General features: G+C 62.2%; 1 protein-coding gene across 10 annotated transcripts in view; it reads left to right on the top strand.

The window, feature by feature from the left end:
• The first annotated feature begins 736 nt into the window (after positions 1-736).
• Positions 737-27,474, top strand: part of KCNQ2 (potassium voltage-gated channel subfamily Q member 2) — a 68,231-nt gene continuing 41,493 nt past the window's right edge. For 4 of the 10 annotated variants that reach the window (XM_017881230.1, XM_017881226.1, XM_017881225.1 and 1 more), the window contains exons 1-4: positions 738-1,093; positions 23,958-24,048; positions 25,365-25,491; positions 25,897-26,072. In XM_017881230.1, the coding sequence (XP_017736719.1) occupies positions 933-1,093; positions 23,958-24,048; positions 25,365-25,491; positions 25,897-26,072 (555 nt within the window). In that variant the 5' untranslated portion in view covers positions 738-932. Of the gene's footprint in view, positions 1,094-23,957; positions 24,049-25,364; positions 25,492-25,896; positions 26,073-27,474 lie in introns of all 10 variants that reach the window. The other 6 variants (XM_017881224.1, XM_017881223.1, XM_017881221.1 and 3 more) reach the window with 2 other exon arrangements.

Raw genomic sequence — 27,474 nt, 5'->3', positions numbered from 1 at the left:
CTGTGCGGCGCGCGGGCAGGAAGGATTCCGGGATCGGGGCCGGGGCCGCTCAGGTCCGGGTGGGGGCTCCGGGCCCGCAGGACGGAGACGTGCGGCCGCCCCAGCCCCCTCCTCAGCCTGGGAGGCCCCTCCCCGCGGCCGCTGCGCCGAACAAAGGGCCGGCCGGGGAGGGAGGGCGGCAGCGCTGGGTCTGGGCTCTCCGGGACTCTCGGGGCCCCGCGGGGCTGGGGCCGCCCGACCAAGCGGGGGCGGCGGGGGAGGGTTTGGCCTGCCCTTCGCCATCCTCCCGAGCCGCTCTCCTTCAGCCTGGGGCCAGCTTTTGGGTTCCTGAGATGCGGGAGGATCTCCCATGACCCCCCCCAGCCCGGGCGGAGCGCAGCTGTCTGTCCTGCCCCTCGGCGCGGACGCCCCTCCCTGGACCCGCGAACCCCCCTCGGCTCCTGCGCTCAGCGCGGCGCTGACCCATCTCTGCAGCCGCGGCCGCCCCCGTGCACATCGCGGGCTCAGGACCCCTCCTTGGCAGAGCGAGGCCCGGGGAAGGGGCTGCGGCAGAGCCGGGACCCCCAGCCCTGGGCCTGGAAGGGGCTGTCCCCGCTCCCCGGGCGAGGCTCAGGGCACGGCTGCCTCCTGGGGCAGGGCTGGCGGGGGGCGGCCGAAGCCTGCGTCCGTGTGCACCTGGGTGTTCGCGTGTGGAATTTGCACGGCCCGCTGCGCGTGCGGCCTGTGCGGCGGGTGTGCACAGCCTCCCCGTGCCAGGGCGCTTGCTCTCCCATCCCAGCTGAACAAGGGACCCGCTGAGCTCCGGGACCGGCCATTTTGTGTGAGAGGCATTTTGGGATGGGACTGAGGGGCAGACTCGCCACAAGCTGGCCGGGCGCCCACCTGGGCCGAGAGGGGTGTGTGCCCTCAGCAGACCCTCCGTGGGCTGTGATATGGGAGGGTTCTGGAGTAGGGAGAAGATCCCAGAGGGAAATGCCAGGCCGCTTGCAGGGAGGGTGTCTCCGTGGAGGGCCCCTGGGCACCCAGCCCGGGAATCGCCAAGCACAGGCTTCTCCGACCTCCTGGGTCCTGGATGTCCTGCCGCCCCCAGGAGGTGAGTCTGGCCTTTCCAGTCCAGGGTCCATGCCCAAATCCTTGGATGAGCCTCTGTGTCCTCAGGAACGGCCTCTCCTTATGGCCCCCACCTGGCTGGGGACCGAAGGGGCTCTTGGAGGGCCGGTACTGGTCAGCTAGGTCTCAGCCCAAGGTGACTCCTGGGATGAGGACAGGACAGAACCCACCCCACAGCCCTCCTGCCCCGATGGCCTCAGTGGCCAGAGCCCCATTCTGCGTTTGACCCATGGTGCTGCCCAGGGTTTGTTCTGCTTTGAGCCCATGATCCAAGGGCCCAGCCTGGCTATTCCTGAGGTTTCCTGTTGGGTCAGCAGCTCTCCACTGGCCGCCCCCTGCCTGGGCCTGCGTGGGTCAGCCCCTCTGTTCTCCTTCCTGTCTCTGCCTCCTGAGGGTGGCAGTCCAGAACTGGGGTGAAGCATGAGGAGCGCTTGCACATGTGGGGTCTGAGCCGTCTCCTCCTGACGACCCTGAGTCTCTATAGAGTCTACAGAGCAGCAGCTTGTGGGGGCTTCAGGCGACACCCTCAACTCCGAACAGCCCCGCCCTCCAGCCTGCACTAGGCCTCTCCTCAGCTCCTTTGCTGTGGGTATGCAGCTCCCTGAACCTGCCTGAGCCCCGGCTCCTAGGCTCTCCTCAGCTCCTTTGCTGTGGGTGGGATTTTTTCTGAGTGTCAGGGCTGGAGAGCAGGGTCTCTGATCCTGCCCCGGGTTGGACACTGGGGGCTGGTCTCAGAACCTCTGCAAACCTCAGTTTTCTGTGGGTAACATCGGCATAGCTGCTCCTCACTCGAGGGCTTTGTGAGCCCCGCTGCTGGGGGGCATCCCACTCTACCAGGCCGGCCCAGTGCCCTCTGTGAAAGGGGTGCAACTCATCGCCCGGCCCCCAGACCCCTGCTGTGGAGTTCTCTGCTGTCCCCATGGCCCAGCCCATCCTTGGGGTGCAGCCTCCACCCTGACTTGGGAGGCCCGATGGCCCCGTGTCCCCTGCCTGGCCCGGCATGGACTGGCCGGGTTGTGTGTTAGGCATCATTTGGTCCGTTTGTTCATCAGCTAAACGGAGATGGAGCTGAGTTGGGCCTGGGGCAGCCGGGAGTGGGGGGAAGGCCAGGGCTCCCCGTGCTGCTGCACCCAGCTGTGGCTGGACACAGGTCCCCAGGCCCACCTCCCTTTTGCCTGTTGCCGCCAGCGTCTCGCTTCGGAGAGGTCAAGTTGTGAGAACCTCTCTGGGCAGCCCTGCTGGACCCGGGGTGGCCACTGTCTGGGGTAGAGAGGGCGGTGGCTGCTGCCCTATGGCCCCAGGGCTTGGTAAGCATCAGGCCAGGCCCCTGTTGCCCCGGCTCTGGGGAGGTGGAGACGTCAGCACTGAGTTAGAGAGGGGCTTTTTCCACCGTTGCTCCTCCGTGTGGAGCTGCGGCCTCCGCTCACGCTGCCTGGTGCGTTCCCAGAGATTCTGGAGACAGGGCCTCCCTGAGTCAGACCTGCTCTCTGCCTGGTGGGGGCGGCATGCCGGCCCACCTCTCCCAGACCCTCCCAAAGGGAGTGTGAGCTGCAGAAGTGGCCCAAACTCAGCAGATGATGTGCCTGGGGCTGCCGTAGGGGACTCTGGGCCAGAGCACCATGGGGATGCCCTTCGGAGCCTGAATCCCCAGCTCCAGCGTCTCTCCTGCTGCCCATCTGTGCACAGGATGGAGCCAGGCACTGCTGCACCACGGACTTGAATCTCCTCGTCCAGGATCCCCACGTGGGTCACTGGACATGTCCACTCTGTTCCCACTGGGTGGGTGTGGGCCTCAGTTACAGCCTGCCAGAGGGTCACACAGCCCCATCCCTGTGAATGGGGAAACTGAGGCAGAGGAAGGTTGAGTGAGCTCCAGAGTCGTCCTGCTTAACTGAAAGGAGGGGTCCCAGCCTGAGATGACAGCTGGGGTGCAGATTGCTTGAGCTTGCCAGCAGCCCAGCCACGTTGAATGGCCAGGGTGAAGCTGTGTTTAAAATAGGCCAGATGGGAACTCTGGCACCAGGGAGGGCCTGTCCTTGGGGCTCGCTGTGCCATCTTGGCTTTTGGGCCAGGCCTCAGATGGGGTCCAGGGTTGCAAGGGCCTATGGCCCTGGGCTGCTTGACCAGGTGCTGTCTCCCATTTCACTGCAGAGAGTGGCCTGGGGCTGGAGGGCCTATGTTCAAGTCCCCTCTTGCCGGGGCCCAGGCGCTTCCCCTCACAGTCCTGGATAACTCGGATGGTGCTGAGCACAGGCCGTCCGGGCCCCTCTCCCACCCTTGCGTTCAGCTCTGAGGCTGATATGAGCGCTTGAAGGGCTGGCTGGGGTGAGCAGGCGCCGGCACTCTCTTCTTGGTCAGGCTGCTTTGAGGGGTGAGTGCAGGCCTGGGCTTTACCCAGCACAGAGCGGGGCCCTGGCAGGACCAGGGTCCGGTCTCTGCTGATGGAGCACTGTGTGCCAAGAAAGAGACTTGAGTGTTTGAACGGCCACATTCCACTTCTTCCCACAGCCTCCTGGGTAGGAAATCTTATGGAAATTTCCCAAAAGGTGAAAAAGCCTTGGAGAGTTGTGGTTTCCGGGGAAACCTGGACTTCTCTGGTTCCTGGGCCCCTCGGGAGGTCTTGGGCTTCCTCGCAGGATTCTGTCCCTCACCAAATAATTTAAAGTGAAGTTACTCTGGAGTGATAAGATGTTGTACGTGACGCTGCCTCGTTATACGGTGGAGGTGGAGTCAGTCTCTGTGCACATTCTGTGTCTGCGAGAGGATGGGAGCTAACGGGTAAGCAGGAACGCTCCTCCTGATCATTCCACAGTTAGAGCAGAGGAAATCCGTGTTATTAGAAATCACTGCAAGCCAATCTCTGCAGAGATACGGTGTCTCCAGAGGCGCCGGTGCCCTGGATGTGGGCACTGCTGGGCACTAAGGATTCTCGACCCCTAGGATGCTGACCACGTGGGAGTCCTGTCTCCAGTTTCGAAAATGCTTAAATCCTGGAGTGTTCAGAGCTGTGGTCACTTCTCAGGGCATAGGCTGAGTCCAGTGGTAGAGAGTGGCTTAACATAGTGGTTTTCCCAGTTTGTTTTAGTTGATAAACGAATGAGTCTGTGGATCTCCGCAGTCCCTGTGCTCCTGACGCATCCATGCCCCCGTGTGCACACTCAGCATCTTGTAGCTGCTCGCAAGAGCACGGGGCCAGCCTCTGCCCTGTAGGAGTGACGTTCCATAGCCTCCATCGCCGCACAGGAGCTGGGTCAGCCTCAGCCCCATAGGAATGACATTCCAAAGTCACTGAAGAGCCAGGCTGGGCCCAGCCCTGTAGGAGTGACGTTCCGCAGCTGTGGAGGAGCTGGGCTGGCCTCCGCCTGAAGCTGCTTCCAGTGTGGGGAGATGAATCTGCTACACAGAGTGAGTTCCCTTCTAGGAAAATGGGCAGGTCTGGAGGACCAAGGGGGACCTGTGGGGGCCTTGAATCTGGCGAGAAGGGATATGGGATGGTTGAGCTGCCTTGCCCAGAGGCTGGGGAGTGGCAGCCTGTGCCCTGGGCCCTCCGAGTGTCCACTGAGGTTGGATGGGAGGCTGGGGCCAGCGGCCAGGCTGTGTCCTATTAAAGGCTCAGGCGAGAGCAGTGTGCCCGTTTTGGGAGGATGGGGGGCAAGGATGGTGGGGTGATGCCTGCGATGTCCCTCGGGAGAGACGTTGGCCTTGTGTCCGACATCTCATTATCACAGACAGACCCGAGTGCGTTACCTCGCCGGGGGTCGTCTTAACTATTTTCCTGTGTGCGTGCCGGGTAGCTCTGAGACGGGAAACTGCTGGTGTGTGTGCTGTCCACTATGCAGCCCCACTCCCCTCTGGGCCTCCGCCCATGTGAGACGTGCTCCTGTGCAGCTGTGACCTGTGGAGACGGTTCCGAAGGCCCCGCGTGACCTGTGGGGAGTGAGACCCAGGGAGGGCAGGGCTGGGGCTCTGGCTGGGTCCTGTCCTGAGACTGGCCAGCATTGGGATCCTAGACCCAAGTTTCCTTATCTGCATGGTGGGGGTAACCATTCTGCGTCTGTCATGTGGTTGCCGCCAGGATTCGATGTGTGAGTCACTCCCCAGGACGCCTGATGCCTGCCACGTTCACCGAGCTCGTAGCCATCATCGCCATGACCGTGAGGCGCCTTCAGCAGAACGGAAGGCCTCACCCCAGACGAAGCGTGGAGGCCAGGAGCAGGGACGGCGTCGCTCTGCCATCCACCCCTCCAGCCGATTCTCAGTCCCATTGGTCAGCGGCTGGGCTGTGACAGAGAGGCCTGCGCTGCTGTTGAGGGCGAGGTTGTGGGTTGGAGCGCGAGGCCCAGGCTCGGGCGTCGGAAGCTTGCCTGTTTGTCGTATGGGGCTGGCCGGCCGTTTCCCTGGAACGAAGGCTGCCTGCCCTGTGTGTGCCGGGTGTTTGGGGGTTTGTCTTCCTGTTTGTGGCTTCCGGCATGTTCCCAGCATCCTGAGGGTTGAGGCTTGGAGGATAGGAATGATCTTTGGCTTGAAAAACCACTGTGGCAGGTTTTTCCAGTGAACCCCATAAGCCGTGAAAGAGCTGTGGTGCATGCGTCGAGTGTCCACGCAGACCACACCAGAGAACCCGCCAGGAGGCCTCAGCGCCGACACGGGCCCGGCAATGAGGCCGCCTTTAGCACGGAGCGGACAGCTGAAACAGCTGTGTCTGGAACCGGGATGCCCTGTGCAGGGCTGGAGCTCAGCTCTGCCTTCTGACTCAAAACCGCGCCTCTGTTGAGGGGAGGCCCTGGACATGCTCAGAGGAGGAAGCGCGTCCTGCGTAGGGTGGGCAGCACCTCTTCAACCCGGCCAACAGGTCCAAGGTCGAAGGAGGAGGGGTCTGCAGATCTGAGCTTATCCCTGAGGAACTCTCTGGAAATGGCTCCCACTGGCCCCTGCGTGCGACCCCTACGCTCACCGGCCTGTTTGCCGAGCTTGCTCTGTTGATTTCGGAGTGGGTTCTGGTTCCTGCCTCCCTGGTGGGCTCTGAGTGGCAGGGCCCTGCCGACCGCTGGCCTCAGCAGCAGGTGATAGAGCGGCGGGCCCTGCAGGACGAGGCTCTGTCCTTGATGGCTATGGGCGAGGGGGGCGTGCTGGAGGCGGCCAGCGCAAGGCGGGTGGGCCCTGAGAAGCCCGTCTGTTTCCCCTGCAGCCTGAGAAAGCCGTACCCGCAGAGCTGGAGGAGGGAGTGACTCAGGACGCTACTTAGCAAATGGGTTGGTCGGGGGTCTGGGAAATGGAGGGTTAGACTTTTTGCTGTCTGAAGCTGGGATGGGTCATGCTTTTAATTCATCCAGGAGGACATGGAGCTGAAGAGCTCTCTGGCTCTTGTCGCCCCTGACGGGAGTGCTCTGAGGTCTGGCAGGCCACAGGGCTGCTGGGATGGCCTCAGCCCCAAACCCATGCCTGTTACTTGCCGGGGGCCAGGCCAGAGATTTCCCAGTGAGAGCTTCAGGGTCGACATTTCCAGGAGAAGGAGGCACTTCTGAAATAGAGTGCCCTTGGTGAGCTTGTGTGGCTTTTCTTTCTCTGTACCCCTCTCTGAGTTGTCCCATTGAGTGTTCTGGGGTTGTGAGCATCTGGAGCCATGGAGAGGATGGGACTGGGGGCGCGTGGGGGAGACACCCCTGCAAAGGGCAGGAGAGCCCCCTCAGCCCCACTGGGGAGGGTCTGCACGGGGCTGTGGGTGATTGGCTGGCAAGTTTGAATGCTGATCCATGTGCCACTTGTTTCTAAGTCAGCAGGGCTCCTGCCCCCACACACGGAGTGGCTGGATTCTGGGACCCCTTTCCTGCGGAGAGGGGAGCCAGAGTACAGGTGCTTCTTCCTGTTAGCAGTGGGCCTGTGCTGTGCTCCCTCTGGGGTTAGGCGGCCCCGGTGGGGGCTTCAGTCTTGAAAGGGGCTCCTAGCTCTGGGGTGCAGGCTGCCGTGCGTGGGGGGTGTTGCACGTCGGTCCCCAGGATGATGTGTGGTGGAGGATGGGGTGACGTGAGCTCTCCACAGAGCTTCATGTCCCTTCTGTCATCTAAACCACAGACCCTGTGCCAGGTGAGGGGCTGGGGTGGGTGAGGCTAAGGTACCTGCCCAAGGCCTCGGGGCACTTGGTGGCCCCTCCACCCCCTGCAGGAGATGTCAGCTCGGTGGAGAGGCTGGCCTCCGAGAAGACTTCTCCCTGGCCACCAGCTGCCCAGAGTTCCCAGCCCAGTGCCAGCAACTTGTGCTGGCCCCAGACAGGGGATACTGGGTGGCCTCTCGAAGAGGAAGTGGCGGTTTTCAGACAGTGGCTGCCTTGCTTTGAGGATGAGGATGTTTTCCAGACGTGCTCTGGAACTGTCCTCAGGTTCTGCTGCCTACCCAGCTTGAATACAGTTAGGTCTTTAATTTTTTTGAATTCCTGGGAGTGGCTTTGTGGACACTCAGGAGAGCAGTGGCTGCTCCAGGGAGTCCGGCCGGGAGTTGGTTGGACCTCGGAGTCTCCCATCTCTGAGTCATCTCAGTGGGGGCGGACGGGCAGCTCCTGGGGGTGTGGCAGGGCTGGGCTCCAGGCTTCCTGGCCTGCAGGGAGCCTCCTTCTAGATTCTTCCTCTGTATCTGTGGCGTGGAGGCGTCTGCTGCCTCTGCCTGCCCCCATCTCGTCCTCCAGGTCTTCTCTAGTTCTGTTCCTCCCCGTGGAGCACTTACCCTTGACCTAAGCTGAAAACCTGAGAACTTTCGAGCTTTTGCTTTTCTCTTTAGTCTTGGAAAACACATGGGAAGGGTGAGTGGGAGCAAAAGGCCAGTTTCTCCCTGGATCCCCGTCCTGGGGGGAGGTGGGGAGAAGCCTCGGGCAGGGATGAGAGGTTGGGATGCCTGCCCTGAGGGGCTGTGGGTGGGAGGCCGCGGGCGCCTGGTTAATGTGTCTCTGCCCCGTGTGCAGTGTAGGCCTCTAAACTGGGACTCAGGGTGCAGAAGGCACGTGTGTGGGACTTTAAAGTTTGTCTGTCGTGGAGGCTGAGCCCCAGGGAAGAGGCAGCAACACTCGGCCGACTGGGCTTCCTTCTCCTGGAGGAGGGCGGTCAGGGAAGCAGGGATATTGGGTAGCGTCACCCCAGGACAGAGCAGGAGGCAGACTGGAGTCCCCTTTGTAGACCAGGTAGGGCCAGGCAGGGCCTGATGTCTGTATTCTGTTATTTATTTTAGGAGTAGGGGTCTCGCTCTGTGGCCCAGGCTGAGTGCAGTGTTGTGATTGTAGCTCACAGCAGCCCAGAGCTCCTGGTTTGAGCGATCCTCTTGCTTTGACCTCCTGAGTAGCTGGGAGATGACCCCCTTCTTACCCGTTCTTCCAGAATAGGTCAAGTTCACATGACACACACAGCCACACACACTCAGAAAAGACACCCATGGAAACCCTGGAATATACAAAATGACATCCAGCCAGAACGATTTGCCCCTCTGTGCTGCCCTGTCTCCTCACTGGGTCAGCCATGGCCCCTCTCCTGGAGCTGTTCTCTGCATGCGTGCCGAGGTATGGCACGTGTGTGTCTGTGTGTGTTCACTCATTTCTTTTCACATGTGTGGAGTCACTCTGTGTCCTGCCTTGTGCGTGTGGCCCCCTCTCCCTGCTTCTCCCCCTCTAGATCCGTCGGCTGCTCACCACTTCTCTGACCAGTTCGCACTGATGGACCTTGAAGCAGGTGCAAGGACTTTGCCGCTGCAAACGGTGCCACGTGGGGCTCCGTGCACATCTTCACGCAAGGTGCAGGTCTGCAGGATGAATTCCTAGAAGCTGCCTGGTGGCTGTAAGAATGTTCTCATCCCAAAGGACCAGATATGCAGAGAAGTTTAACACTCACTTTTCCTGTCATTGAAAAGTTACATTTTTGTGGAAACCCATTCAGGCTGAAGACAGAAGGTGTGTGCAGGGAAAGGAGGCTCTAGGGCCCCACTCCTGGCTGCCTGCTGCTCAGGTGGTTGATGTGGGGGCAGATGCCCTGCTCCCTGGGGTAGGTGCTGCCTCCTCCGTGTTCCCTGGGGTAGGTGCCGGCTCTTCCATATGGCCTGGGGTAGGCGCCACCCCCTCCCTGCTCCCTGGGGTAGGTGCAGCCTCCTCCCTGCTTCCTGGGGTAGGTGATATCTCTGCCCTCCTACCTGTCCAGGCGCTGGGGCCACTCTTGGGGATGGGGGAGGAGGCCGGCCCCCGGGTGCTGGCCGTGGTCCTGACCAGGAGCTGCAGTTATGTCTCCTCGTGGGCCAGAGGATCCCTTTGTGTGACTCATTCTTGGTTGGCATCTGCCCAGGCCATAGAGTCAGGGGCTTGGCTCGCCTCTGGGCAGCTTTGGGAAAGGGGCTGGTGTTTGGGAGGTGCCTGCCCAAGGAATGATTGGGGGTGGCTGCTGGGGCAAGGTACACGGCCAGCTTCTCTGCTTTATAGTTAACACTGAGCCAGCTTATCCGAGACCACCCCTTCCCACGGGTGCCGTTTAATTAGCCAAGAGCTGAGTTAAGATCACGTGAAGAAAGTAGGGGGGCCTTGGCCTGAGTGGTGAGTGGACAGGACGGCGTCTGTCAGGGTGAGGGGGTCTGGCGGCCCCTGCCGCCCTTGTTTCTTTTCTTTTTTTTTTCTTTCTTTTTTTTTGAGACAGAGTCTCGCTCTGTCGCCCAGGCTGGAGTGCAGTGGCCGGATCTCAGCTCACTGCAAGCTCCGCCTCCTGGGTTTACGCCATTCTCCTGCCTCAGCCTCCTGAGTAGCTGGGACTACAGGTGCCCGCCACCTCGCCCAGTTAATTTTTTGTATTTTAGTAGAGACGGGGTTTCACCGTGTTAGCCAGGATGGTCTCGATCTCCTGACCTCGTGATCCGCCCGTCTCGGCCTCTCAAAGTGCTGAGATTACAGGCTTGAGCCACTGCGCCCAGCCACCCTCATTTCTTAAAGAAACATTTGATCGTGGCTTATTTTCTTCTGATTACAAAATAAGCACATTCACCGCAGGAGATTGGGAAAGTGTGGAAAACAGGGAAGGACATTTGCTTTTTCTGATTTCTTTCCGGTTGTCTGTGCCCACCTGTGCGTTTCTAAACAGAATAGGATTCAGGAGTCCCCATCCCTCTGCAGTGTTAGCAGCATACTGTCTGCACTTCTCATGGGCAAGATGAGTCTCGAAGGCCAGGTGGTCAGCCTGTCTCTGACCTGGGGCCACTGCAGTGCCTGTCCAGCCACCTGTGGTCACGGGTAACAACAGAGTCCCCGTGTTGTGCGGTGTCCCTGCATGGATGTTGACACCACAGCTGTCCTGGGGACGTGTCCACTTGAGGCTTGGGGAATCCACATGTGTCCCATCCAAGGCCGTCCTGCAGGCCTTGGGTCTGCCTGAGTGTGATTAGGTCATGAGGCCACCCTGACCAGGAAGGCTGGTGAGGGGAGAGGGAGGACCCAGGCTAGCCCAGGAGGGCTTGTGTTAGAACGAGGTTCCTTCTGTGGGGTGAGCCCTCCGTCACCAGAGGTGTGCAAGTGGAGGACAAGAGAGAGCACTCACTAGGAAGTTTGTAGGGGCCAGGGGCTGGAGCTGTAGGCTGTGAACCAGCTGAGGGCACTGGCCTGCTTCGGTGGGGGTTAGGCATGGCTGTCTCGGGGGCCTGCCTGGATGTGGGGTGACCCCTCTGTGCAGGTTCTGGGCTGGGCACTTGGGGCCACTGTGAGCAGAGGATGTGGGGGTGCTGCCTCTGGGAGGGCGAGCAGACCCCACCCTGGGGGGACAGTGCTTGGTCGGGCCCAGGGCCCTGGAGAGAATACACCAGAGAGAGTTGGGGGCTGCCCAGGGAAGGGAGGGTCGGGCAGCCTGTCAGAAAAAGTGACCTGAGATTGAAGCCTGGGGGATGAGGGGGTGGCCCTGGGACCTCAGAGAAAGTGACCTGAGATTGAAGTCTGGGGGATGAGGAGGCAGCCCGGGGACCTGTGGGTAGGAGAGGATTCCAGGCAGTAGGAAGGGCACATGCAAAGGCCCTGAGGCAGGGAGGGCGCTTGCTGAGGGCAGGATGGGAGCAGGGTGGATGGGTTGCGTGGGGTCCACCATGAGGGACTGCAGAGGTCTTGAGGGCCAGGCCAGGGCGGGGTCTGTCCTCAGGGCTTGGGGCTCCCCTATGCCGGCCGCCATTCCCACCCAGCTTCTCCGCCTGCTTCTGGGATCGAGGTGGCTGGTACAGGGACGCTTCTCTGCGGGCTCTGTGGGTTGGAATGGGGCAGTGGAGAGTGGGCAGCCGGGGCATGCTGGGAGGCAGAGCAAAGTCCAGGGGACCCCAGGCCAGGGGCTGCAAGCCAGGGAGGTCGGGGGACGGGCGTTGCAGGGTCCGGGAGGGAGAGCCAGGACCTCTGCATGGGGCTGGGCTGGGCACTTTGGCCAGCCCTCTTGGTGCACCTACCGGGTCTCTGTCCAGCATCTGTGGTCTGGGTGGGACAGGTGACTAATGGAGAACAAATGAGCCCTGCGGAGCTTCTGTCTCCAGGGACTGTGAGCAGGTGCTGCTAAGTCACGAGGCAGTGCCCGGGGAGCTGATTTCACTGTGTGCTGAGCCAGCGGGTTTCCTGCGAGGGCCTGGGAGTCCACCCACAGCTGCAGCTCCCAGAGCCCCTGGGGTGCACGGTGGACGCCCCCTCTTTCTGGGCCGGGGCAAAGGCCCTGGAAGGACCTGTGTTGGCTGCAGCAGTGCTGGGGGCTGGGGGTGGTACTCTTTGGGGGGCTGGGGGTCCCTGTAAGCCTTGGGCGTCTGCTGCGGGAGGTGGGCAGGACCCCGCCTCTAGCTCCTCCGCTCCGATTCCCGAAGGAGCCACAGCTGGCTGAGGGAAGTGGCCATCCTGGGGCCATGGTGAGTGGGGGGCATCGAGAGCCCCCCTGAGAGTGCCTCCTGCCCGGGATGTTGGAAGGAGGGCTGTAGGTGCCAGATGGGCACAGGCAGGCCCAGGCCATTTGGAGGCTGTGAGCACCAGGCCAGCAGCTGGGCCTTCTGAGGGCCCGAGACTTCCTGACCTGTGGCCTGTCAGGGTCCAGTTGAGCACTCAGTGTTTGGGAGGCTTGGTCCCACCTGGCCCACCTCCCATCCCTGCCCCATGGCCTTGGCTCAGGTGGGTGCTGCCAGAAGCTCCAAATGAGGGTGGACCCCGGCCTGGCAGGTACAAGCCACGCAGTGCCCAGCATGGGGCGAGAGGTCTCCATGTGCAGCTCTGCAGGAGTGTGGCCTGTGTCCCCTGGCGGTCTGTGGTCATCCATCATGCTTGGTTCATGCCTGGTTCACGCCTGGACTCTGTCAGCAGCGCCCGCGCCCGTCACTTCCGAGGTGGGAGGTGTTGTGTGTCCTGGAAACAGAGCAGTTCATTAGACGGTGAAATTAGATTCCAGGTTGCAGCGCAGCGGCCGCCTAATGGACGAGATGAGCAGGGCCCCCAGGGAGGCTCAAGCAGTCCTGGACCTGGTGCCTGCTCCGGCCTCATGCTGGCTTCCTGCTCACCCCCAGGGCCCTGCTGGGCTCCCAGCCCTATTCTGGACAGGGAATTTCTGAAGGAGGCCGCATGGGACCCCCCAGGACCCCCTGCGGTGGGAGAGGGGTGCATGGTGGGGGCTGTGCAGCCAGCCTGCTCCAGCCAGTCCGCACATGGGCCTCTGAGAGTCTCCTCAGAGCCTCTGTTTTCCCGTCTGTGAAACGGGCATGTGTGCATCTTCCTTACTGTAGGGCTGCTTCCCTCCTGGCAGGTCGTGGGTGTGCTGAGAAGCTTAGCCTGTGGGGCTGGGAGTGGGGTCTTGATGTCAGGGGCCCCTCCTGACCCAACCCCAGCTCTGTCTGAGGCAGGGGCTGAGGGTGGCAGCGAGGCGGCAACGCCTTCCCTCCTGCCCGCCCATCCTCCACATGTTCCGTTTTCATTTAACTAAATACGCAAGATGAGATGAACAGCCCCAGCCAACTCGGAGTCAGCCGCTGGGGCAGGGTCCTGACCGGAGGATCCAGGGTTGCAGAGCGAGGGGGCTGGCTGTGGGACTGGCCTTGGGGGGCCCTGGCCCCTCCTGCGCTGAGTCCTCTTCCCCAAGTGCGTGAAGTGAGTGAGGAGTGGGGTGGTGGCGTCTGTGTCATGCTTTCCCAGAAAAGAAATATCCCCTTCTACCAGACTGGGGAAGGAAGGCGGCGGGACCCGGAAGCAGAGGATTCTCCGGAGGTGGGGGGCCCCGTGAGCAGAGGAGTCTCCGGAGGTGGGGGCCCCGTGAGCAGAGGAGTCTCCGGAGGTGGGGGCCCCGTGAGCAGAGGAGTCTCCGGAGGTGGGGGCCCCGTGAGCAGAGGAGTCTCCGGAGGTGGGGGCCCCGTGAGCAGAGGAGTCTCCGGAGGTGGGGGCCCCGTGAGCAGAGGAGTCTCCGGAGGTGGGGGCCCCGTGAGCAGAGGAGTCTCCGGAGGTGGGGGCCCCGTGAGCAGAGGAGTCTCCGGAGGTGGGGGCCCCGTGAGCAGAGGAGTCTCCGGAGGTGGGGGCCCCGTGAGCAGAGGAGTCTCCGGAGGTGGGGGCCCCGTGAGCAGAGGAGTCTCCGGAGGTGGGGGCCCCGTGAGCAGAGGAGTCTCCGGAGGTGGGGGCCCCGTGAGCAGAGGAGTCTCCGGAGGTGGGGGCCCCGTGAGCAGAGGAGTCTCCGGAGGTGGGGGCCCCGTGAGCAGAGGAGTCTCCGGAGGTGGGGGCCCCGTGAGCAGAGGAGTCTCCGGAGGTGGGGGCCCCGTGAGCAGAGGAGCTTTTGCATCTCACGGCTTGTGGTGCCAGCGGTGGGGCCCCAGGACTGTGGTCTGGCCTTAACTGGGCACCCTTTGTGGCCTGGTGGCCCTTTGGCCCCTCCCACGGGCCCCTCCCTGCCCAGCTTCTCCTGTTTGCTCTTGGATCCCCATTCCCAAGAGGGGACCCCCCCTGCTCCACGCTCAGGCTGTGGCTGGATTCGGGGTGCCTGATCCCTGCCGTGGCCTCTCGTGATGTGGGGCTGTCTGATGGGCACGGGGCTGGGCTGTGCATCAGGGACATGTGGTGAGCCCCAGCTGACGCCCTCTGCTCAGTGGTGGGTGCCAGGGCTCTGTGGGTCCTCCCCGCCCCCACCCTGACTCTTTCCCCGAATCTGGGGCTGGGGACCAGCTACTTGCCTCGTCTCCTTGGCAACGGCTGCCAGGGAAGCTCCTGAAGTTGAACCCATTATCATAATTAGCCTAGAAACCCTTTGTGTTGTAATTCTGGGCTTCAGAGAAGCTGCTTGGTCCTCCCACTGTCCTCCCGTCGTCCTCCTGCCGTCCTCCCCTCATCCTCCCCCGTCCTCCCGTAGGAAGCCTCTTCTTTCTTTCCCTGCAGATTTGGCCACTGCCTGGGAGGAGGGGGCGGGCAGCCCTTGCCGAGCCAGTGAGACCCCAGCTGAACGCCCCGTCGTGGGCTGTATTCCCCTGCTTAGTGTAGGAGGGGCTGTACCCACACTGTGGCCTTGGTCTGAGGGGGTGATGGCCCCGCCCTGTGAGGCCCCTGGCGGCTGGCTCTCAGGGAGTGTCCCACATCTGGACACTTGCCGTGCCGGACCCCGAGGCCACATGGGCAGGGAGTGTCCCAGCGTTCCCGGGAGCCACTTCTCCCGCGGCCTGGGGGATGCCATCGGGGTCTCCTGCCGCCCTCTCCCCTGGTTCAGAGGCAGAGGCCCTCACCCGCTTCGGTGAGCTTCAGTTTCCCGTCCTCTAAGATGGGCATTGAGTGTGGATGTCTTGGGGACACCGCGGTGTGTGGACGGAGGCCTGGAGGCCCCTGTGTCTTCCCCACAGTTCAGCCGACCGGATGTCTGGCCAGCGCATTCGGGAGCCATCAGTTTGGAGGTTTCTTCCCTGTTCTGTCCTGGGGCCTGGAGCCATGGCTGAGGCAGTGAGATCTTTGTGTCCCCGAGACGGACCCAGACGCCCCCCATGCCGCCTCCTCCCTCCTCTGCGGCTCTTCTCATGCGTCCGTCTCTCTGCCTCCCCTGCACTGGCCGCCCCCGGTGGCGCCATCTGTGCCATCTGTTCCAAAAACTTAAAAAGCAAAACTCGGAGCTGTTGCCTGCACTTTTCAGTGGGGCTGCGGCGGGAGGGGCAGCGGCTTCCTCCATGCAGGGTCTGCGGGCCGGCAAGGCGGGGGCAGACGGGTGGAAGCTGAGCTGGAAGGAGCCGGAGCCTTCTGAGGGGCTGGCTGCGAGATTCATCTTCTCCCTGAATTCTGGCTTTATTCCTCCTGGTTCATGCCTGCTGGGAGGAGCTGCAGATCTCGGCCATATCCGGGGGCATTCGCCTGCAGGCTTTCTGGAATGCTCCGAGATGCCTGGTCCGAGCCACCTTAGGAAGCAGGCTGAGTCTCGAACACCCAGGATCTGGACCTTATTCTTTTTTAATTTACAGGAAGGTTCCTTGCAGCCCTAGGAGCTGCCTTCCTGGATGTGGCACCAAGGACTCAGAATTTGAGTCTGTGGGGCTGTCCTTGCCCCCACCCCACCCTGTTCTCAAGTCTGGGCAGCCTCACCCTCATGAGACGTGGATACGCCTGCCTTTCTCTCTCCAGGCCTCCCCACCCCTCCCCATTCCCTCTGCTGGGGATGCCCTTCCCCTTCTCCCCTTGTGGCCAACTCCTCTACCCTGTAGCTGCCCCCGCCTGCCCCTGTATGTGCCTCCTTCGGGAAGCCGCCCCCTGGATTATGTGCGTGGCTCTGCTGGGCTGAGCTGGGTCCCTGAGCCCCTCCTGTGGTGTGTGATGCCCTCTGTGTCCCCGCTGTGCCCCTCCCGCCTCCCAAGCCTCCGGGCTCCTGACTGGGAAGCCAGGGACCCCCCCATCCTCCCCTGCTCCCACCCGCTGAGAGTCCGGAGAAAACCCCATTAGGCAGACAGAGAATTGCCCGCAGAAGGCGCACGAGATGTCTGCACACTTTTCCCAGGGCTCAGTTAATTGAAGAACTTGGCCAACGAGCACGGGAAATTAATCGCGGCTTGGAAATGGGACGTCCCTCGCGTGTGGTTTGTCTGCCTGGGCCTCGGTTCGGGGTCCGGGCGGAGGCCTCTGGGTTGCACACGTGGGCGGGGCCGAGGCCCCCTGGTGACGGTGCCTCGGGGCCAGTGCCTTCGAGCTGGAAGCTGTGGGCCTGTGGGGGCAGCCGAGGGTGAGGGCCTTCCTGGTGCTGCTGTGCCGGTGTCCGCTGCGGTGCGGGCAGCTGGGTAGGGCAGGACCAGCCTGTCGGGGCAGCCGAGGGTGAGGGCCTTCCTGGTGCTGCTGTGCCGGTGTCCGCTGCGGTGCGGGCCCTGGGTAGGGCAGGACCAGCCTGTGGGTTGTGGTCTTGGGAGTGGCGGGGAGGGGTGCGGGGGGACGGGCGCTGGCTCTTGGACCCGCCTCCACACGCGGTGTTGCACTTGGAGCTTCTCATGTGGCCCTGGACCCTCCCCTCAGCCTGCAGGGACTCTGCTTCCTGGAAGCCCCCGCCCCACCCCTGCCTCTGCCCCTGCAGCTGGAGCTCCGGCTGGCCTGTCGTCCTGGGCTGAAGCGTTCTCGCTGACCTGTGTGGAGGCTCCCAGTTCCCATGAGGCAGGTCCCGGTGGGGCCTCTCTCTGCGGCTGCAGGCCGGCTGGTGGGGTCCTGGGCGGGTGTGTGGCCTGGACCTGCCCTGGAGCTGAGCTTCCGGCTAGGGACCTGGCTCTGCCCACCACTGTCCCGGACACCAGTCAGGGCATTCTGGGCCTGCACCGCTGAGTCAGCCCGTTCCTGCTCCAGGCCTCTGGCTGAGGCCCGTGTCCTCTCCCAGCCCGTGATGCCCACTTTATGCATCCGCTCAGCCGTGCCACAGTGCCCGGCTGGTGGCCATGCACCTGCCTCAGTGCTGCTGTGCAGGTGTTTTCTGGCGGGAACACTTAGCTCAGTGGACTTCAAGTGAAGCTAGTGACTCTCCGCCATGGGGGTGGGCCTCGTCCCAGCAGCTGAGGCCTTGAGAGCAGAAACTGAGGTTTCCGGAAGAAAAGGGATTTTTCTCAAGATGGCAACGTGGAAGTCGTGCTGAGTTTCCCGCCTGCTGCCCTGTGGAATTCGGACTCAGATGGCGGCTTCAGCTCTTGCTTGTGCTTCCGGCCAGCCCTGCTGACTCAGCAGCCCCCGCTACACGCTCAGGAGCCCGTTCCTCAGTCAGTCCCCACATGCACCGGGTTCTGCCCAGTCGGCTCTGTTTCTGGGAGAGCTTGGTGGGTACATGGCCCGTGGGGCCCTCTAGACTTTCTGTCCATAATGGAATGACCTTCCCTCCTCCTGCCTGGAGGAACCTGGGGAGACATCCCAAAGAGAGGCCGGTGTGGGGCAGAGCCGACTGCGGTGGAAAGGACCTTGGGCATCCACAGATGAAACCAGCTGCTCTGACGGCCACGCTCCCGCCGGGCAAAGGTGGACGGGCTGATTTGGGCAGCTGGAGCCATGGCTTCATCACGGTCCTCAGAAAAAAAGCAAATGACCCCACCCAATCTACCTCCACTGGAAGATCTGGAGGAGCTGATCCGATTTTGAAAACTTACACCAAGAAAATCAAAAGAATGAAGCATGTATCCTGCTTTTCTAGAGCAACCTTAGCATGACCAATGGGTCTTCTCTTTCTAGACGTTTCTCTTTAGAAAGTTTTCACCCGAGGAATAAGGCGTGAGGGGCAAACTCCATTCATAGCCCCTGTCGTCTGTGGATCCCGCAGGATGGACAGCGGATGCTGAGCCCGGAGACACGGAGGTGGCCGGCCTCACAGGCCCACCCCTGCTGTGGGAACCGCAGGGAGAGGACCCTGAGCAGAACCGTGACCCTGCCTTCGGGGACATCTGTGGACAGCCACCGGCGTCCCCTCGATACATGGTCGCAAGGGGGACAGGGAGGGAGGGGAGGCTGGCGATCGGGGGAAAGCAGAGGGCAGGCAGCCACTGGCCCCGCCTGGCCTGGTCCGAGTGCTGTAGATGCTGGCGGCCGTGTGGGGGCTGTGGGCACTGACCATCACTGGCTTTTTAAGGGTCGCAGTGAAGCTGCAGCTGCACTTTATGAAGCCCTCGGCTCAGAAGCGGGCACTGGATTATTGCTTCTCAATGGCATGGGGCTGGGACATCCTCGGCGAGTGTGTGGGTGGAATCTGAACTGGGGCTCACGCTAGAGATGCTGACAGTGTTCACATGAGATGCTTTCAAATGTGACTTTGGCCCCTGCGCCTCCATCTCTGGTGTGGGTGCTCGGTGGCCAGAGCCTTCAAAGGCACAGTTTCTACCACTGCTGCCGGTGGCTCAGCAGTGCCCGGCCTCGGTTGGCTCTGGTGCTGGGATGGGCAGGGGTGGGGCTGACCTCAGCCGGGCCGCCTGTGCCTGAAGCCTCCACCTCTGCTTCAGACCGCATGGTCCTGGATGCTTCTGAAACATGGCCGTGGCCCTTCCCGGGGCAGATCTCGGGAGGACCACCCTGTGCCGCGCCTTCCCTGCCCTGGACGACGTTCCCGGCTGCGCAGCAGAGGCCGCTGCTGGGGAGTCGGAAGGCAGAGCTATAGGGACTGTGCCTGCCCAGGCTGGAGGACTCAGGCTGCCTGGACTTGGGGGTCTCCAGCGAGCTGGAAGGGGGCACAGGGGCCGTGCCAGCCTCCCCACATCCAGGGGTGTTCATGGGGGAGATGACTGGGTCCGGGCAGAGGGAAGCCACGGGGGTGTCCGTCGTGATTGAGCTCGGAATGGCTCGGTCGCCTTCTTGCTCTTGGCTGAGTGGAGCTTGCCCGAGGCCCCGGGTCCTGGAGGCACTTTGCACACAGGACGGGCTTGACACGAGGCCCACTCAGGTTTGTGTCTTTCCACAAGGTCAGACTTTCACTGATGCCGTTTCAGTCACAGACGCCACGAGCTACGTGGAGTTCCCAAGCAGGCAGGTTCTCCCTAGAGCTTCTGGGTCACACTGCGGTCACGGCCACTCCACGCCAGTCAGTGCTGCAGACTGTACATTGCCGTGTGCTCATCCAGTCAGGTTCCACGTTCCACCCAAAGTCAGGTTTAACATCGTGAGGAAAAGACCCAGGATGGAGGATTAATAGCAGTCCAGAGGCCTGGCCTGGGCCGCTGCAGGCAGCTGTGAGATGGCGGTGACGACAGAGGCTCCAGGGAGAACTGAGCGCGGCGGACGGGCTTGTGTGTGTCCTTATCTGGTTGGACTCGGACTCTTTTTTTTTTTTTCTTTTTTTTTTTGAGACAGAGTTTTGCTCTGTCACCCAGGCTGGAGTGCAGTGGCGTGGTCTCGGCTCACTGCAGCCTCCACCTTCTGGGTTCAAGCGATTCTTCTGCCTCCCGAGTAGCTGGGATTACAGGCACGTGCCACCATGCCTGGCTAATTTTTGTATTTTTAGTAGAGATGGAATTTCACCATATTGGCCAGGCTGGTCTCGAACTCCTGACCTCAAGTGATCTGCCCACCTCGGCCTCCTCCCAAAGTGCTGGGATTACAGACGTGAGTCGCCATGCCCAGCCAGGTTTTCTTTTTTTGTTTGTTTGTTTTTTGTTTCTTAAACAGAACATCTTTTCCTTCTCGGTAGAGTGCCCTGTGAGACAAAATGGAGTCTTTTTCTAAGATGGAGTTAGTTATGCCAAGGGCTCTCGGCACAGGCCTGCCCTCCCCTGCTTCTGAGTCCCCGCAGCCCTGGCTCCACAGACGCTGCTCTGCCAGCTCTCACCTGGGCACCTGCCACTCTTGTTCAACCTTGACCCCACCTGACCCCATCATGACCCTGTGTGACCTCTGGGCTAGGGATCTCCTGGCTTCCCCCACCTCCCCAGCCGTCTTCTCAGTCTCTGCCCCCAGGGGTGACTGCAGCGCCCAGTGCTGCCTCAGGGAGTCCTGGCTCTTGCCTGGGGCACCCATGGCCTCCTACACCTCTGGTAGCCCCGGGGCCCCTGGAACGGGGGCAAGCATCAGTGCTGCCTTATTCCTGGAAGCCTGAAGCCACCTGGGGAGGGAGATCCAGCCCTGACCCCATGTGTGGTGGTCTTGCTGGGCCTCTGCAGCCGTGCTCGTCCGGCATGTGTGCTGGGCCTGTGACCTCTGCGGCCATGCTCGTCTGGCATGTGTGCTGGGCCTGTGACCTCTGCGGCCGCGCTTGTCCAGCGTGTGTGCTGGGCCTGTGACCTCTGGAAGGGGCCGCGCTCGTCCGGCGTGTGTGCTGGGCCTGTGATCTCTGCTGGGCCTCTGCGGCCGCGCTCCTCCGGCATGTGTGCTGGGCCTATGACCTCTGCGGCCACGCTTGTCCGGCGTGTGTGCTGGGCCTGTGACCTCTGGAAGGGCAGCCAGGGTTTTTTCTAGGTCCCTCCGGAGCAGTGGGAGGAGGGTTTGGGGCAATTCGTCCCTTTGGGTGAGGGAAGGGTGGTAAGGCGGGTGGCGGGGGGGTGAGGTGGGTGAGGGGGGTGCGGGTCCTGTAGGGGCAGAGGGCAGCGAGCTCCTGCAGCGGGACGGGCGGGCAGGTCCCGGGGCACAGGCAGTGCAGGGCTGGGGGCTGGGAGCTGGGTGTGGGTGCTGGTGGTGGTATTGATGGTGCAGGAGGGGGTCTGGTCTGAGCGCTGTGTGTCAGATGTGGGCCCAATGATGTGCTCTAATTGCTGCCACCACCCAATGGGCCGGTCCTGGTTTGGGGGCTCAGAGCCTAAGCCTGGGGTGATGGGGGCCCCAGTTTGTGCCTGGATGGCCTGGCCCCGTCCTTCTGCCTCTGCGGCCAAAAGTCTGAGAAGTCTCCCTGCCGGCCACAGACTCTGGGGCTTCCCTCTTCCCTCTTCTCCCGGGAGCTCAGACGCTGGGGCTTTTCCCTCTTCTCCTGGGCCGTGGAGCTCAGCCTTTGGGGAGTCCCTCCCCTCTCTGCGGTGCTCCCCAGGGGCTCTCCTACAGGACAGTGAAGCTGTGAGCGGAGTGGTGTCCTCTTCCCACCAGGCACCACGGCCAATGCTGACCTCCGCTTCCCAAACCCTCCAAAACCCTCCAGGCATTGCGGCCAGCGCTGACCTCTGCTCCCCGAACCCTCCAGCCTCTGTGACCAACGCTGACCTGTGCTCCCTAAATAGCTACGCACACCGAGGACTTGTTTTTCCCTTTTTGATCCGTGGCAGCTTGTGTCACAGCCACGAGGCTTGTCTGCCCAGGGAGGAGCCGTGGGTCAGAGTAGCTGTGGTCACAGCATTGTGGAGTCAGGTGTGGGCTCAGAGCAGGGACACACCCATGTCTGTCAGCTGATCATAGCCTGAAAGGTCAGGGTCTTTTGTTTGCAAGGGGCAGAAAACAAGTCTAGAGTGTTGTAAGTAATGGGCTTACAAACCTGGAAGTCCAAGGGGCTTCAGGCACAGCTGGATCCAGGTGCTCACATTATGTGTCTTCAGGTCTCTTCTCCATCCCTCAGTGCTGCCTTCCTTATTGTGACCTCATCTTCAGGCAGGTTTTCCTGTGCCCACCCATCCTCCTGCCAGTGCCCCAGGCCTGCCTCCTCCTAGTTGACAACCTTCGTGGGAAGGGGGTGCCTTATTCCTGGTAGTTCCAGCAGAGGTTCTGGGGCCACCACTTGCTGGCCGTGGTTGGCCAGCCTCGATCCGATGAGCACCCCCGCACCCCCAGACTGGAAAGGAAATTGTGAGGCTGAGACAGGAGGGGTGGGTCTCAACAGGTGCAGTGATGCCCCAAAGCTCCAATGACAAGGGGGCATGTCTGGACTGGAGAGACCCCCCCCCCAGGATGCCTGTGGCTGTGCCCAGTGTCTTGGCCCAATGTCTCGGCCCAGCAGGTCAGGGGGGCATGTCCAGGCTGGAGGGACCCCCCAGGATGCCAAGAGCACCCTGGCACAGCATCTTGGCCCAGCAGGTTGGGGGTGTGTGTCCGGGCTGGAGGGACCCCCCCAGGATGCCTGTGCCCAGTGTCTCAGCCCAGCAGGTCGGGGGGGGCGTGTCCAGGCTGGAGGGATCCCCAGGATGCCCGTGCCTGTGCCCAGTGCCCCGGCCCAGTGCCCCTGCCCAGCACCCCGGCTCAGCGTCTCGGCCCTGCAGGTCGGGGCATCCAAGGAATATTTCCTCTGTGGGAATGGGGAGAGGGGAGCCAGGACAGTGCCCCGGAACCCAGGCTGGACTGCAGCACTGCTTCGGGGACAGAGGGAAGGAGATCCTGAGTGTGGGGACTCTCCCACCTGGGTGTGGGCGCCAGGGAAGGGCTCAGGTTTGAGACACAGGAGGGCCCCACAGGCTCCGTGGCGGCCATGCGGTGCCGCCAGGTGTGCAAGGTGATGGCGAGTGTGAAGACAGCATAGGGCGCGGACACGGGGAGGCGGCTGCTCTGTGGCTGTGTCCCCACCACTCCTGATTCAGAGCACGGTTGGAACGAGAGGCAGCAACACGGTCAAGGTGAAGGCGTCTCTCCCATTGCCTGGAATGAGGGCGTGTCCCACGCGTGGCCTCCTTTATGGCTGTGACCAAGGACCTGGATGTTGGACACGTCCCCTTCACATCCCAGAACACCTGTGAAAAATGTAAATGGGACAAAGCATTTGCTTCCCGCGAAGTGGGTTTCTCTCTGGTGTGTTCAGTGGCTTCGGCACGCTGGAGCTGGCTTTCCTGCCAGAGCGGCAGCTTGAGGCTCTGGGCGGCACAGCTTTGCTCCCAGGAAGAGCTGGGAGATCTATGTCTCTTCTACGTGGGTGGCCGCAAGCCGGGTTCCCGCAGCAGGGTCTTCGGGGGGGTGGGGGCTCCTCCCATCTGTAGCTTTCTGGGGTGGGCAAGGGAGCAAGTGTAGCAGAGCCGCTTGTATCAGAGGAGGATGCAGGGCTGAGAAAAAGTCATGCATCTGGGCCAAGCATGGTGGCTGACGCCTGTATTCCCAGCCCTTTGCGGGGCCAAGGCGGGAGGATTACTTGAGCCCAAGCGTTCAAGACTAGCCCGGCCAATATGATGAAACCCCATCTCCACTAAAAAATACAAAAATTAGCCTGGTGTGGTGGCACACGCCTGTAATCCCAGCTCCCCTGGAGGCTGAGGCAGGAGAATTGCTTGAACTTGGGAGGCGGAGCTTGCAGTGAGCCAAGATCGAGCCACTGCACTCCAGCCTGCATGACAAGTGAAACTCTATCTCAAAACAAAACAAAACAAAACAAACAAAAAACATGCATTTGGGGGAATTTTGGTGGGGCGTGAACTTGAGCGTCTGAGGGGAAGTTGAAGAAGGATCGGTGAGTGAGGTAACTGCATGGGACGTGGATGGGAAGAGCAATCACGGTGGAAGTCACTGGTGGGAGGAGGCGCCTGCAACCCAGGAGGAAGGAGAAACTGAGCCTCCTGGCAGCCAGGACGAGGCTGGAAAGGAGGTGATCCCAGGAGCTCTTGTTGCTTGGCTCTGGATTTAACTAGCAGAGAAGCCATCTGCGTTGGGGTCTGGAGGAGGTGGCTGAGAGCGAGCAGCAGGGAAGGTTGATCGGGTGCCTTCTGCCCCAGGGGTTTGGCTTGTTCCTGTGTTTGCAGCCGTTGATGGGTGGGCCTTGCTGTTCCCATTCGACTCTGAGAGTTTTGGAGACGCTGCCAAAGGATGAAGCTACCAGGGCTGAAACCTGACAGGGGGCGGGGGCCAGAGTGGAGAGGGGGTGTGTCCTGGAAGAGGCAGCTGCGCACGGTGCCACTGTGGAGTTTGGGGTCCTGGGAGGTGGCTGTGGGGGTGCCCTGTGGCCTGAGTGGACTCTGGTGGGGTGGGTGGGGAGTGGGGTCCTGCGTTCTAGAGATGCAGCCATGCTGGTGCCTTGCTGCGGCCTGGCTGAGCACGTGTTCCCTGCCCCCAGGTTCCTCCTGGTTTTCTCCTGCCTCGTGCTGTCTGTGTTTTCCACCATCAAGGAGTATGAGAAGAGCTCAGAGGGGGCCCTCTACATCCTGGTGAGCCCCGCGAGAGGGTGGGGGCTGGAGGGGCCCAGGAAGGAGCCAGAGCTGCCTGGGCATCTGTCCCTCATTCCTGTTACTACAGGGCCTCTGATGCCCCCAACCCTGGCTTCCTGTAAAGGCCTCCCCACCCCCACCACACGATGCCTCTCCCCTGCCTTGCTCCCTCCAGCCCCGTCCCAGCCCAGCCCCAGCTCTGGCCATGTCTTTGTGCTCTGTCAGCTCCCACCTGCCCCCAGCCCCACAGCCCCGGCTATGCCCCAGCCCCACCCTGGCTGTAACTCAGCCCTCACCTCACCCCTCATGGTGACCTCACAGTGGCTGACAGCCCTGCCTCCATCACCCCACCCTGGGCAGGTCCACCCTCCCTCCTTCCCTCCCTTTCCCCTCCCCACTTTATCTATCTCTGGAGCCAGAGCTGTGGGGTGTCCCCAGCAGACGGCAGACGTGGGCGTCGGGGTGGGGGCTGTGATGCTTGCAGCAACCCTGTGCCAGGGCAGGGTGGGCACCATGGCAACGGGAGTGCAGTTCCTGTGTCGCTGTTGGTAACGGGGTAGGGGGCCCTCGAGGAGACTGATCCCCATCTGAATGCACCCCCCTCTACTGCCCACCCTGCCCCTCTGTCCTGGGGCTGCCCAAGGTCTGGGTGGAGGCTGAGACCCCCTTTGTAGTTACCTGGGGCCTTCCCTCAGCTCAGCCCTGCTGTGCACCCCCCAACTCAGACAGAGCAGGCCCCCCCAGCTCAGACAGGGCCCCCCAGCTCAGACAGGGCCTCCCAGCTCAGACAGGGCCCCCCAGCTCAGACAGGGCCTCCGAGCTCAGACAGGGTTCCCCAACTCAGACAGGGCCCCCCAGCTCAGACAGGGCCCCCCAGCTCAGACAGGATTCCCCCAGTTCAGACAGGGCCCCCCAGCTCAGACAGGGCCCCCCAGCTCAGACAGGATTCCCCCAGTTCAGACAGGCCCCCCAGCTCAGACAGGGTTCCCCAGCTCAGACAGGGCCCCCCAGTTCAGACAGGGTTCCCCAGCCCAGACAGAGTCCCCAACGCAGACAGGGAGGTGGGGAGGGTGGCCCCATGGTTCGTACTCGGCTGTGTTCCCGGATGCACGGTCTCCAGAGGGCCCAACCCTTGCTGCCCAGAGGCTGGAGAGGGGTGGGGGCCCTGTGTGGGTCAGTCTAAGCTGGAGTTTCCTTTGGGGGCCTCCTGCCCTGTGGCTTGGTCCCTGGGCCAGAACTGCCCCTGTGGGGGGCCAGGCTGGGCCCCCAAGGCCTCCCCCAGGCCTCGAGGTGGCCTCAGCTTTCCTCCCCTGCAGGAAATCGTGACTATCGTGGTGTTTGGCGTGGAGTACTTCGTGCGGATCTGGGCCGCAGGCTGCTGCTGCCGGTACCGTGGCTGGAGGGGGCGGCTCAAGTTTGCCCGGAAGCCGTTCTGTGTGATTGGTGAGGCCTGGTGGGGGTCGCATTGCTGGAATCGGGGCCAGGGACCCAGGGATGGACTCAGCACTGGGGGGAGCTGGGGCTAGGTCTACGTGGGCCAGAGAGGCTGGGCAGGACTGGCTCCTTCTGGAAGTTTCTTCTCACCTGCTGACTTGGAGTCAGAGCCTGTGGTTAACTCGGCCTAAATGTCAGGAAGAGGGATGTTGTGCCGGGCTGCCCGTCCCGGGCCCTGCAGGCAGGGTAGACGATAGTAATGTCCTTCCTGGGTCCTGACAGAGCCCACACCAGGCGCTGGGCATACACCTTCCCGCCCCTCTGCACAGCCTCCTGGAACCTGGGGTGGGGGCTTTCTCCATGCGGGTGCAGGGGGCGGCGCACCAGCTCACCAGCTCTATGCCCACTTTGTAGACATCATGGTGCTCATCGCCTCCATCGCGGTGCTGGCTGCCGGCTCCCAGGGCAATGTCTTTGCCACGTCCGCGCTGCGGAGCCTGCGCTTCCTGCAGATTCTACGGATGATCCGCATGGACCGGCGGGGAGGCACCTGGAAGCTACTGGGCTCTGTGGTCTATGCCCACAGCAAGGTGAGTCATGGCGCCGAGGCTGGCGGTGGGCGCCCCCAGCCACTGCCTGGGGTTTGCTCCGGGAGTCCTGGGTGGAGGGATGGAGGTCAGTGGTGGCTCTGGCTGGAGCCCATCAGGTGTGAACGAGCCTCCCTCCCCTTTCTTCTCAGTGCTTCTTCCCATGGCTTGGCCCATCTTTGTCATCTGTCTCCAGAAAGCTGCTTTTTCGAAAGGCCGGGCCAGCTGTTTCGGCCCCTGCCGCCCCCACCTTCCTGCCGCGAACCCTTGGCTCTGTGGCTCGGTGTCTTTCCTGGGTTTTTAGTGCCTGGATCGATACATCGTGCTAGTCACCTGCCTGGTGGTTGTTTAAGCTGCAGCTTGTGGCGGCTGTTGGCCGGGGGACCCACGGGGTGGCTGTAGCCACACATGCTGAGTTCCAGGGGCCCCAGGCCCCCCAGTGACCGAGACCCCATCCTGCCAGACCGTGCTGTCTGTCTGTCCACCCTGCTCACGAGAGCCCATCCTGCCAGACCGTGCTGTCTGTCTGTCCACCCTGCTCACAAGACCCCATCCTGCCAGACCGTGCTGTCTGTCTGTCCACCCTGCTCACAAGACCCCATCCTGCCAGACCGTGCTGTCTGTCTGTCCACCCTGCTCACGAGACCTCATCCTGCCAGACCGTGCTGTCTGTCTGTCCACCCTGCTCATGGGTGGGCTCATTTGCTCAAATGGCCCCTCCCCATTTTCTTCCCTCTTGAGCCCTGCCAGGGTGGTGGTTTTGGCTGCAGAACAGGCCCCCTTCCCTCCCTGGATGCTGTGGGGGTTGAGTGCTGACTGCAGTGGGCACCCTTTTCACATCTGTGCCTGGAGGCTCAGGGAGATTGGGGGAGGGTCTCAACAGTCCCAAGATTCTCCAGCCCTGCTGGCTGCCAGAATAGACGCTGCTGACCCTGGAGGAAGCGGTGGGCCGGCCATGCGAGCCGCTGTTGCCCAGGCCAGGAGGCATAGGGGAAGGGGCTGCTGTAGCTAAGATGGTGAAGCCAGTGGCCCCTCCGGGTTTCCCTGTGCCAGCCCTGCCACCAACCCTGGCGTGGAGCCCCTGCTGGCCTCAGAAGGGTCCAGCCCCCATATCCCTGGAGACAGAGCCCAAAGTGGGATGGCTGGCAAGGCTGCAGTGCTCCTGGAGGCAGGTGGCGGGTGGTGATGGTGGTGGTGGTGATGGTGGTGGTGGTGGTGGTGGTGATGGTGGGTGGTGATGATGATGGTGATGATAGTGGTGGTGGTGGTGGTGATGGTGGTGATGGTGGTGGTGGTGGTGATGCTGATGGTGGTGATGGTGATGTGATGGTGGTGGTGGTGGTGGTGGTGATGGTGGTAATGATGGTGGTGGTGGTGATGGTGGTGGTGGTGATGGTGGTGGTGG

Source organism: Rhinopithecus bieti, unplaced genomic scaffold (genome assembly GCF_001698545.2).
Source record: "Rhinopithecus bieti isolate Rb0 unplaced genomic scaffold, ASM169854v2 scaffold_12573, whole genome shotgun sequence".
In the NCBI taxonomy this organism is placed as follows: domain Eukaryota; kingdom Metazoa; phylum Chordata; class Mammalia; order Primates; family Cercopithecidae; genus Rhinopithecus; species Rhinopithecus bieti.
The sequence above is the reverse complement of the archived record's forward strand: the minus strand, read 5'-3'. Positions and strand labels throughout refer to the sequence as shown.